At 32.9% G+C, this 13,126-nt stretch overlaps 1 protein-coding gene across 2 annotated transcripts in view; it reads right to left on the bottom strand.

Annotated features, from left to right (window-relative positions):
- The window catches only part of LOC130447763 (lachesin-like), a 399,219-nt gene that overhangs the window by 88,639 nt on the left and 297,454 nt on the right, over positions 1 to 13,126 (bottom strand). For both annotated transcript variants that reach the window (XM_056784763.1, XM_056784755.1), the window contains exon 2: positions 8,746 to 8,906. In XM_056784763.1, the coding sequence (XP_056640741.1) occupies positions 8,746 to 8,906 (161 nt within the window). The remainder of the gene's footprint in view (positions 1 to 8,745; positions 8,907 to 13,126) is intronic.

The raw sequence follows: 13,126 nt of genomic DNA, 5'->3' as shown, positions 1-13,126 counted from the left end.
GAAATTTAAAAATGTATTTATATGTACCGACTTTGATCTTGATGTTAGACTGAGACTTGTGTGGTGCTACGTTTGGTCAGTGCTGCTTTACAGGATGGAGGGTTGGACCCTTAAGGTAAAAAACATCAACAAATTAGAGGCATTCGAAAGGTGGGTATATCGTAGAATCCTGAAGATACCATGGACTGCCAAAGTGAGGAATGAGGATATTCTCAGGCGTATCAATAAAGACCGTGAACTCTTTAACATCGTGAAGAAACGAAAGATTGCATATCTTGGCCATATAATGCGAGGCCATAAATATCAATTCCTTCAGCTGATGATCGAGGGTAAGATTGAAGGTAAGAGAGGATTGGGACGGAAGAGGATGTCATGGTTGCGGAACGTGAGGCTGTGAACGGGTATACAAGATATTCAGACATTGATCCATACCGCTAGAGACAGAGAAGCCATGAAAAATGTGGTCGCGAACATCCATTAATGGATAAGCATTAAAAGAAGAAGAATATATCAAAAGGTCTAAGAAATAAGAAATTAAAGAAATTTATATTTTTTTATAGAACATTGCAGGACGCACCTGACGACTGTAAATTGTTTGGGAGAGAGAAATCACCTAGGTACACAATACTTTATAATTACAATCCAACACAGAAGCGAGAATCTTATCTCATATCCCGCCGATTAGATTTCATAAGGGCTCTGAAACTGGGGGACGAGTTAAAAGTGGTCTTATATAAACGCAGCTATGAAAATTGAGAATATTGAGGTCATAGTAATAACTATTTACAATCAACAATTTCACATAATATTTGTATAATTCATCACATTCTCTATAATTTCAATATATTTACAAAAATTAGACTTCCTCTAGAAATTTAATTGAAGAAATTATTTTATATCCTTGTTCTCTTGTAGTAAGCATCTCTGGTTCTGATTTCAATGTGATGTAAATACAAAGGAGATAAATAGAATTTCTGGTGTTGATAACGATTGTTGACAAAAAAATGATGTGAGAATATTTGTCCGTGGTTTTGAGTTATACTCATAAAAGCATAACAACAAACGTGAGATGCAGAAAAGCATTATGACATGAATAGAGATCTTATCTTTCTGTTTATGCACTTATTCCTGCATATTATACTACGTGAATACATTGGAGTAGAAAGCTTTTCGCATTTTTCGGTTGTTTGGAATTTAAAAGAAATTTACTAGACGTAACTCAATTTTAGTCCAGCTTAAAAATTTGGGTTGGTTTTGTTTGCATAGAAACGGAATTATTGGATTGTTACATTATTTCTTTTGAAATATTTTGATATCCTCGTCAATTAACGTACAGAAAACTCATACATACACAAAGTACAATTTCCAGTTAAGAAAATATCATAATTAATATGTGTTGTTACCATTGACCTCGTCAAAAAAAGTATTTTTTCTACTTATTTAGTAAATAACGTATTTTTTGAGTATTAAAACCATCATTTTCTGAACTTTTCTTGTTTGAAATTTTGAAAACGCCCAAAGCTACGTGATAGCTTTTAGATATGTATTTTTAAGATACATAATAACCAAGATAACACACAATCAATGCGGATCACTCCTCGATATTTTGTCATAAAAATAAAAGCAGGTAATGCGTCATAAATGATACCAAGCGTAACATTATTTGACCTACTTAAGTATCGATTTGGAGGTTGCATAAGTTCCAACAATTTCTTGTTAAGGTCTAGTAAAAAAACTGATTATAACTCGACCAGTGTAGCTTGAGACTTGAGTTTTGGATGCGCGATAGTCATGCGAGTCGGAATATATCGAGAACTCATTTTGTGCCAGTAAGTTGCAGCTATTTCAGTGCCGTAGCAAACATTTTGGTGTGAAATTATTCATTTTTGTTGTACTCTTATACATTTTATTCAATATGGAGTTTAGAAGTTGATTAAAAAATAAAGTTTTGTAGTATTGAACAAATTTACCATGAAATTCATTCAAAACAATCACTTACTCTAGGTGAATAGGTTTGATAACGGTGAATGGTTGGTGTCTATTTGGTCGGCAAGAAGATTACTAGAATATTTGCTTTCATTTATCACAAAGACTTCTAAGAGATTTAATTTCCTGGTAAAATTGTTCAATACTTTTCTTAATAAAGATAGATTTCCGTATTTAGGCACTTTTTACATTTTATTTCCATGTAAACATTTAGTTATACTTTTGTCAAAATCTGAAAATCCCGTATTAATGCACTGTATATATTGAAAATATTTTATTATACCATGACTTGTTTCACAAAGCTACTGTGTTAGCCAAACACGTCACAAATTAATATTGAGCTTTAGTTCAAATTAAATATAGATTTAAACAAATTTTTATTAAAAATACTTAGTGACTTTTATTTAGGATTTTTTAACCTTCTGGCTATTCAGCTTTCAAGGCAATTACAAGATGTAACCTGATGTATGAAGCGCGGATTTATATTCAAGTAAAATTGAAAAAATATGCACATTTATATTCCTTGCTGAATCCATCTCCAAAAACAATTTGTTTCGCACCGAATCACACATATTTATATTATTTAGCTTTCATCGATGTTTTGATTCTTAATAATGTTTGATATAAATTCGCAGAGTCCTCCTTGTTTCAAAAGTACCAATTTGACTGAAGGTCTCCCCGCTCGATTTAGCATCTATACCTAAAACATACTCTGTAAAAGACTTTCCATATCATTGTTCTGCTTCGAAAAAGAGTTACTTTTCTTTACATTTTATGTCCTAGTATTCAAGAGTTTAGTACTCTTTCTACGGGGTACCCAATCCGTTTGATGAAATAGACATACGCAGAGTAGATGCACTACTGTCTTCATGGCTTGTTCTCAGAATCTGTAATTTTCGTTCATTGCCAAACCTATTATACTTTCTGAAAATCGCGAGAAATTCTTCAGACTTCTCAGCAGATATGGTTATGGTTATATGGTTATCTGTTTCCGAAGTGTTTCTCTAGTAAGACTCCATCTGCCTGATTCTGTAGCCATCCGTTCAGTTCGTTATTGTGATATATCATGAAGCCGCAGTGGTTCAAAATTGAAATATACGAGGCATATTTTTTAAGGAAGTACCGTTTTGGAATTAAAAAAAGAAGTACAAAGATATCGCAACAATTTTATTTTTACATGAAAGCCTGTAAATTTAATCTACTTTTATACATAATTTCCGTGAATATTGAGGCACTTGTCATAACGTGGCACCAGTTTTTGAATACCCTCCTCATAAAATTCTGCCGCCTGACTTGTTAACCACTGTATCACAACTGTTTTGACTTCGTTATTGTCTTGAAGAAGCTGACCGCCCAGGTGTTTCTTCAAGTGCAGGAACAAATGGTAGTTGCTGGGCGCCATATCAGGGCTGTAGGGAGGATGATCTAGAGTTTCCCATTGAAAAGATTTGATGAGATCGATCGGTTTTACGCCTTTAGCACTAAGGAATCGTATAACAGCCCGTACTTCACAATCGGCGGGATCTTAAACACTCAGTAAACAATGTACACAATGAAGAATCAGACTGTAATGGCGTCAGTGCGTAGACAAGAAATGTAGGTAACCAGCGCGTATGTGCGGAACGCCAACCTTGGGGTTGTGGCGGCGGAATCGCAAAACGGTACTCAATTAAAAAATATGCCTCGTATAATTGCTCCTTTTTGGCAAGGCTATCTGCTTCTTATTGCCTAATATACCCTGGTGACTTGATAGCCGCATGTATCAAACTTTTTATTGATTTTCTTCTTTTAAATGCGTCAAAGTCCTCCTAGTTTAGCTGATGCTGTCCGTAAAAGTTTTACTGATCGAATGTGCACGAACAAACGGGAAGATCTACAGCTTCTATGTTTAATAAGTGAGATGAACTATTTTTTCTGTATATTTTTTAGTTTTTAAAACTCACGCTATTCTTAAATAAAGCTAAATGGGCTTTATATACACTATATAGTGTTTGCAGCTTGACAACAAATGGAGATTTATTCATTTGCTAGCTTTTCATATATCAGGATTATAAGAGAATGCTATATATCAAGGAATATACAAAGTGATGAGAAAAAAAAAACGCTCTGTAACGCAGCTATGAAGAACGTTAAGGTTATCTTCAAGCTAAGGAGCATATCGTCGCCGAATTAACGATCAAACTTCAGTAAAACTTTACCCTATTTATCAATTTTTGAATGTTTTCTTTCAATTGATTTTTTAAGGTTTTCGCGACAATTCGTCTTCAGTCAGAATCAGTCGGAGCAGCCGGCAACCTCAAATAGCAGCAATATTATTAATGTTATCTGAATTTTCTTGTTTTGTTTTCGACTGAATAAAAGAAATATCAATTATATAATGCTACCAATTGGAATTGCTGATTGACTGGACTATTAGCATGACAACGATCAATTTTAAAATAAAAAATTATGTGAAATTCCATAGAGCTTTTCCGTCGAATGAAAAAAAGCGAATACATTTTTCTCTTTATTTGTAATTTTTCAGCCCGGCTACACAGTATTGTGTTCGCTGTATCATGTGGATGACCTATAGCTATTAAATGAATCGTGTATTGAAATATTGATGGTGGATGAATGGATAGTATAGGTGCGTTTAACGAATAGCTTTTTGTTTCATAATAGAAGCATTGGATAAAACTATGTAATGAACTAAATTTTATCGATACAATTCGGGTCATTAAATATTCAACAAAGTTGACGAAAATAATTGTTAAAGATTTGTAGGAAAACGTATGAAACAGTGCCAAACATTAAATATAACTTAGGCAGCAGCAAAATCTGATTAAATCTCAAATTTCACAGATTCAATAACGCTATTGCATAAATTTATGACTTCAAATAACTCCACAGCCAGGAGGTCTTATATCGCATGGAGCATGGAGAACAATTCTGATCACCACATCGGGGAATGACACGACCAGAAGCAATCTCGTGCAAGATCGTCATGGGCGTTATAACATGTGGCAGCGTCCTGCTGAAACCACATGTCGTCAAGATCAATAGCTTCCAAATGAAGCACAAGAAATTGTGTTATCATAGCACGCTAACGTTCACCATTCACTGTTAGTGCATTACCTTCTTCTTTTTGGAAGAAAAACGGTCCAATTATTCCTTCAGACCATAATGCAAACCATAGGGTGACCAGTCATGGATGCATTGCTTCTTGATGAATAATTCCTGGATTTTATGAGCCCAACATGCAACAGTTTTGCATATTAACGAAGCCCTCGTGATGAAATTAGACCCCATCACTGAAAATGATTTTGATCACAAAGTCAGTAGGTTGCTCAAGGAACCAATTGATGAGTTATCTCCGCTGTTCATGGTCTACTAGCAGAAGTTGTTGATTCAGTTGGATTTTGTGGACATATAGCTGTAAATATTTAGTGAGAATTAGTTGAATAGTGCCTGAAATGTCGAATTCTTGTGACCGATAGCGAATTGATGTTCTAAACGGCCTTTACGAGTTCGCATCGAGTGTGTTTATTCTTTTTGCAGTAGATGAATATTTGACGCACTTTACGAATAGTGGCAATTAATCTTCATAAACACGTGACATTTGGACTATCAAACATGATGCACAGAGGCTGAACTAAACCATAAAGTGTTACAAGAGATCCATGTGACTCAAGTTAGCAAGTACCAATTTCATACAAATTAGATTATTCGAAAATATATGATTAATCCTTATTCCACAGAAAATGTCTTGTTTTCAAGTTGAGCTCTAGAGAAATGATTTTATACTTTTTATTTCTAAGGAGTAATCTTTCATATCACCATCACCAATTTGGCAAATGAATTGGATGAATTCATAAGCCCAAATATGGAATAAAATCAAATTCAAAATCGAGCAAAAGATGTAAACTATAATTCGAGAATTCAGGAAACAGTATTGAAAGATATCGTTTATATGGGCTTGAAGATTCCAACGTCGGATGAATAACGAGGGTTCGATACATTGGATTGGATACATTATTCAAGTATAACATAGATAAAAAAATTGAAACCAGAACAAGACTGTTCAAGAACTACAAATTATTACCGGAATAGGGATAGGACAGGGTAACAACTATGGCTCTAAACTATATATATATATATATATATATATATATATATATATATATATATATATATATATATATATATATATATATATAAATAATATATAAAAGTGTTATGTGGATGATGAAGTACTAGTAGCAAAGACTGAAGATGACTACAACGTGTACTAAACAGGATGAAGCCAATGGCAGGTGAATATATTATGAGCATAATAACTAAGAAGATTCAATATCAAAGTATTCGATTAGATGTTAACTAGTTGTCGATAAGAGAAAATGCAAAGATCAATGTAAATCAACTACTTTAAAATAGCGATATTTGAAAGAAATAATATGGAAAAACAATATAATTAGTGCAAAAAGTGAGATTTAAATATACAAAACATGCTTAAAACGATATGGAAACAAATGCCGAAACATCAACAAAAAAAGGTAATAGGGACCACTACGTTAAAACTCGAAAAACAATTGAGGAAGTGACCTCAGAGATAAAAGTGAAGATATTTGAGGGAACTAATAACTCTTATTGCTGTAAGATGGAACCAAACAGACGAGACGGAGGCATCCAATCGGACCAAAAAGATAGTACAAGAGTTCCGCGTTCCAAGATGGTGCTCAGAGGAAGGCTGATTATTCGCAATTAAATAGGCAGTGGCCTATTAAAAAATAGGAAGAAATCATTTATTCAACCACGATCACAAAATTCAAGTTTCACAGGCTGTACATAAGGGAGCTTCATAGTTATAAACAAAAGGAAATAAAGTTGATTATATCAAGTTGATATAAATAAAGTAAATTCATGTTTTCCACAGTATTATTTTGAAATTGTTAATGAACTTTCATAAACTAAACAATATCCTTGTCAAAGTGAAGTGAAACGAAGTTTGTATAAGCATTGTTATGCAAATATTGTTTTATGTGTACAACCATCTCTAAATTATTCCGAATTGATCATTTTACGAGAGCACAAAAGACAAACATCGGGATTTGATAAGAAAACATTAAATTTTGTTTGAGTAAGTTCAAGTTTACAAAACGCTCCTTGAGATTTTCCTCGCGTAATTTTTAGTAGAAATCTCATTCGCGTCACAATTCTACATTGAAAATTCTGATTTTATCAAAAATACCTAGGTAGTTCTAGATACTTATCTTTGAGATATTCATTACGTACGGTATTGATTAAAGAAATATCTACGTTGTGCTGTGGATTTAGGCCTGTTTTATATCCACTTTAATGGAAAATGATCTTAAAACTTAATGATGGAAACGGCTGGTCGATCTTTGCGGCGTATTATATAATGTTTTCATACAAATGGATAAAGGAAAATGGGTCAATGACAAGATTATGCGGTACTTATCGCCATCCTCTCGAACTTTTGGGTTTGATGTAAGTAATTGCCTTATAAAGTTTGAAAAGTGCGAGCAAAGTTTATTGAGGTTCAACTTATATTGATATTTCAGATAAGGCAGTAATTTTATTATAAAATCAAGTAACCAATTGGATTCGTATAAAATGTGGACGAAGTACTCTTAAATTATCTAAATGAAATTTTCCAACAATTTCATCATTCATTCGAAGTGTTAAGCGATAAATTTGTTGTGCTATTGTGAAACCAAATTCTTTGAATCGTATAAAATGAAGATCTTTCTTTCCAAAGTATTTTTTTTGTAATATTGATGGATAGATCACATAATAAATAAGGTAATTCTTGAAAAAATAGGGAGAATAAAATGAATATAACGTTTTCTTCTTCTCTTCATCAGTACTATAATTATCGTATATAAAATCACATTTTTTAGACGTGGAGTCAGGGAAATGATGTCCATGATTAGTTAATGAAGTAAAATCATTATGGTATCTAGTCATTGAGTCTTAATTCTCAAATGCATCATTCTACTTCCGTCTATCACTTACCGTCTCCCACTTAAAATTCTTCTCTCTATATTTCTTATCAGTTATTGGTTTTCCTTCTATTATAGTTTGAAAGTAAATACAGAAGTCAACAGTCCAAATTGTCGTTGATTGAAATTTGCAAGTAATTCGGTTCATTATTTATAGCCTTTACCACAAGTCTCTTGAGTTTATATCTAGTCCTAACTAGGACTTTATAGCTAGAGGATACTTTTAAGTAGATACTACCGCCCCGACGCTCAAGTTTGAAATTTGAATGAGCTATTACAAAACAAAGTTTTGTTCTGTATCATTAGTGTTGTTGAAGTTTGATTTTCAATGACTTAGATACATATTCTCATTTATTAACATATCATACCCTCGACCCCAAAATAACAAACATATTTAAAACAAAAATTTACTAGTTTCCAAGCGTCAAGATTTTTAACCGTCAAGATTTTTAACGTGAGATGGCAGAAGATCTGAATACGTATGATTCCGTCGAACTGTAAACGTCTTATATTCTGATCAACGTTTGAAAACAAGTTAAAGCTGGTACTTTCAAGTATGTTTATGAAATTCTATGAATATTGGAAGGTTGAAAAAGGTTAAAAGCTACTTCTGCAATATTTTTTTCTTATTTATATATGAAAATGAAAATTATATGCAGCCTAATATGTTGCAGATTAGTGTATGCTGAATCGATGTGGTTTAGTGTTAATGGCATGCAAAAGCGGAAAAATATATGACTTTTGTGGTAACACTCACTGTTCTATTAGCTAAATTTTTAACTCGACAGTTTAGATAAGCAGTCTTTCCAAGAAGTGCTGTGACGTTTTTTGACGCTGCTGCATCAAAATGTGGACCTCTAGTAGTACTTTCTGTTAAAGCGTTGCCACTATTTGAAGCTCCTGTTTGAGCTCCCAATACTAGAACAATAAAAAATTGATTAGTTACTCATTTCCAGAATCATTTCGTTATAATATTATAAGAGTTGTAATGATCTCTATATTCAGTAATTGAATTTCTTAGAAGTAATCAAGGGGGAAACCAATAACAACTTTCAAAATACCATAATGAGTCTCTATTGTAGCGTATATCCTATTGTGTGAGTTATTATGTTTTAAAAAAAATTACATTGATCTTATATATAGAGTTTATTCAAACGTCCACTTTTTACAAATAAAACCACTTTATAAATACTTGTTATTAACAACTGGAATACAAGCTCCTGTTCGATTTAATTATTTTTGAAGGAGTTAGGCTTAATAAAAAGGAATGTTGAATTTCTTAATCATCTGAGGGAGAATTCGATTCTGATTTATTGGCGGACGCAGAATGCGCCCACTCGGTTCCTTTTTCTGAAATAGGAAATTATTCATTTAAGCCAATGGAACGATCCTTCGGTGCAACCAAAGTGAAAATTGCGTTTTACTTTTTTCGATTCACGATAAGCTGTTAGAATTTTTTAGAATTCTGATTAGCGGATAAGATTTTTTTCACAGTATTTCTAACACAAAATCAAAATAAAATAGAAAAATTATATCTGTACATTTATCAGAAGCTTATTGACTTTTAATTTTCATATTAGATTTGAGTTGAAACAAACAGCTTCCAGTACTCAAAAAAATGCTCACAGAAATGTCAAGAAATGTGCGGCAAACTGTTTGTTTCATTGTATGAAGTACTATAGTATTTGGTATTAGATCAACATCAGTCAGTATGGCTCTAGCTCAGTTAGTAGGTGAGACACAGGCAATTCTATACACTCATGTAAGAGCTACCAAGTTTAATGAGATTTCTTGGTGATGTGGAAAGTGGCTCTATTACTATCAATCAGAATGGAACGATTTAATGACTTCTGAATTTTGTAAGATATTCTAAGAAAAAGGAATGTTTCTTTTTTCATCACGATCATAATATCATTGTTATTATCACACCAAGTATCATATTCACACTCAATTAGGAAGAAGAACATGAGTTTAGAGTGTCAACAGTTATCATTGCTATGTTCAAATGATTTTACATTTTGGAAATCGATGCAAATTTTTCATCAATTCACTATCTAGATAACTGTTTCTATTAATTTTGGAGTAAATGAGACATAATTTTACCAAACACCCATACAACATGTTAAAAACATTCTTCGTTCATCTAATGTTTCAACCAAAATGATTTCCAATCAGTTTTTATATCTGCATTAGTTGATACAATAAATGCTTGTAAATATAAATTGGTACAAACTGAGTCAATACACATAGACTAACGGCTAGTCCTATTGGAGTTTAGTATCATAAAGCAAGCCAATAGCAATATATAATTACAGATATTCCATTGCGGGAAGAAAATACTAATAGTAAAATTAACGGAAACTCAAGCAGCACAAGATAAAATTAGTACAAAAGAAATACGACAGGCAATACAGAAACTGGCAATCAGGAATAAACCAAATAACGACAGAAATGATAAAAGCCACAGGAAACAGTGTGATTTCGTACGTAGAAATGTTCTTCTTTCTCTTTTTGGAAGACTTAGTTTCTTCTACTATTCAGAAATAAATGTTGAGTTTTCGTATCAACGTTTGGGAGGTTGACAGGAAGCTGGCCGGAAGCCAATCTCCAATTTCGTGGACTTGATCTAAATCACCTGAATATGCTGAATTTTCGGAACTTCTCTCATAGTTTTGCTTCTGATTTGATCTCTCTTCCACTGCATACGTGAATATAGGTTCTCTTTTGTATATGCGTACTCTACTATCGGTGGAAATATATTTGTTTTTCCAGATGAGGTCTCCCGGAAGTCCAAAAATTCTTGAGGACTTATTAATGTGGGTTCTGCATGCAGATATCTGCACTTAAGGTTTTTGGCTGTTGTTTGGAACCGATATGGCAAAAAACTCTTTCCCATATGTTTAGGTTAATATTTTATTATTATTATTATTATTTTATACATTTCAAAGTTAGCTCAAAAACTCGAAAAAAATTTGAGTAAAAATGTTTACGTTGTTTCAAAATTCGAAAGCAAACATATCTATTCATCCAATTTCAATACTTCTCGGTACATATATTAAGTTGTCTTTAGTTGATTATTATCACATTTTCAGATTCATTTGATCACTTTCTCTGAGAAAATGAGCTTACGAATGTCTTATGAATTACATAAGCAAATTCAAATTGTGACTAATCATGTCACACACAATTCTTTGATTGTACATCCGTCGATCTTAGGGGCCAGAGAAAGTGGTTGGAATCACTGAAATTTAACATGACCATAAGCATTTTATCCATCATTTTTATAGCTACCTATGATTTGTGACTATAAATTAGATATGTGAGTATTTATTTCGAAAAATAGCTCTCAAAAATAATTCCTTTCACTTTTCTTGTTTCTGAGATTCTGCTAGCACTCCTGTATATAATAATCATATTGTCTCGTCGATTCTTCACAAACTAATTTATATTTTAACGATTTATTGATAGTTAATCAGTTGAAGGCAATTTTGCTTTGAATTAAGAAGAGTAATGAATCTTAGCGAGTTTTCAATTTTGAAGAATAAAAATTCAATTCTAATTCAAGAGCAAACAGAAATGACGAATGTAACTGGCAACTTTTGCAGATTGCTTTGCAAACTTTCAACTACAATTATAAAATTGTACCAGCTACTTGATATAATTTTGAAAGTTTCCACAAAACTCGTTTGCCAACTTCTACTTAATTTTTCACTGTCTCAACTTCGATACAGTAATTAAATTTCAATACTGAAATATCTCTTTCTCTTAACAAACAGCCCTAACTAGGTGGAAGTTCAGTGAATAATGAGATTTCTCTTTCAAAAATGTTGTGGTTTATTATCGAGTTTTAGATGAATTTATGGGAAGTTAGAATTATTAAATTTGAGGACTTTATTGACAATTAATGCGATATTATTAGCAATTGAAAGCAAATGAGAAAATGGAGATACAAAAATTTTCAAAATGTGTGATATAATTATAATTTTTTATGAAATTTGGTTTTCCCAAGGTTTTTGACCAAATCTCTGCCAAATAACAGGTGTCCGGTGGCAGAATTAGAATTTAAATTTCGAATTTTTTCGTAACCGTTGAGCGGAGAGTGTCTGTTATCAATCAAAGCATATTTTAATGCCAACGATTCGTGTGCAAATGCTCGTCGAAGATTGTGTTCACGTTACAATATTCGACGGTTACGTGACGCCCCAAGTGAAGATTTATTCGATCATGGATACGAAGGTTACGAGCAACAATTTCAACAGAAAACTACCCAGACCGGGACCCAGCAGAACGTCGAGAACGAGTGCACTCGTTTGCGCGATAATCCGCGTCAGTCCGTTAGCAAGAGAGACTTGGGGCTTCCAAAAACTATAGTGCAACAAATATTGAAGGAGGATCTTGAATTTCATCCATTTAAAATTTAAATTGTAGAAGTGCTTGAGCCTAATGATCATAATATGCGTAAAAATTTCTATAAGATAATGTTGGAGTGATTTCGCACAGTGAACACTATCTTTTGGAGGGAAGAAGCCCATTTTCCTTTGAATAGAAGAGTGAACAAGCAAAATTGTTGTTATTGGTCTCCTAAATACAAAGCTTCTGCTTAAAGCATCAACAGCCATCCCAAAATAACGGTTAGGTGTACGTTGTCAAGCAGGGGAATAACTGAACTCTATTTTTTCTAAAATCGTGAAGGGCAAGCAATTTTTTTAGACGTGGTATGGTCATAAGGTATCATTGACAACTGCACCAGGCGTTCGTTTCACTTAATGCGGATCCGATGAAGTAATTGTTGTCTAAGGAGTACAACTACTCTAGACCGGAGAAAACGATTTCCCAAGAACAAATAATTAACACCACAAAAAACAATTCCTCAAAAACAACTACTTAAGGCTGCAACAAGTGACTCCTATATTAAGCAAAACTTCTTTGTTAATAGTTTTTTCACTGCATTGACCAAGACCCGTTGTTTTATCTATTTCTTTCTAAGGCAAAGAATTAGAAGATTTCTAATTTCTGTACTTTCTGCGATTTGGGTTTTTGTCTCGCATAACTTGAGCAAACAATTAAATTTGATGTCCCCTAAGCTCGGCGTAATATTTTCATTACGTTTCCTTATATAAATTATAAATATTTTTTTT

This window comes from Diorhabda sublineata, chromosome 1, assembly GCF_026230105.1.
Source record: "Diorhabda sublineata isolate icDioSubl1.1 chromosome 1, icDioSubl1.1, whole genome shotgun sequence".
NCBI classification, from domain to species: Eukaryota; Metazoa; Arthropoda; class Insecta; order Coleoptera; family Chrysomelidae; genus Diorhabda; species Diorhabda sublineata.
The sequence above is the reverse complement of the archived record's forward strand: the minus strand, read 5'-3'. Positions and strand labels throughout refer to the sequence as shown.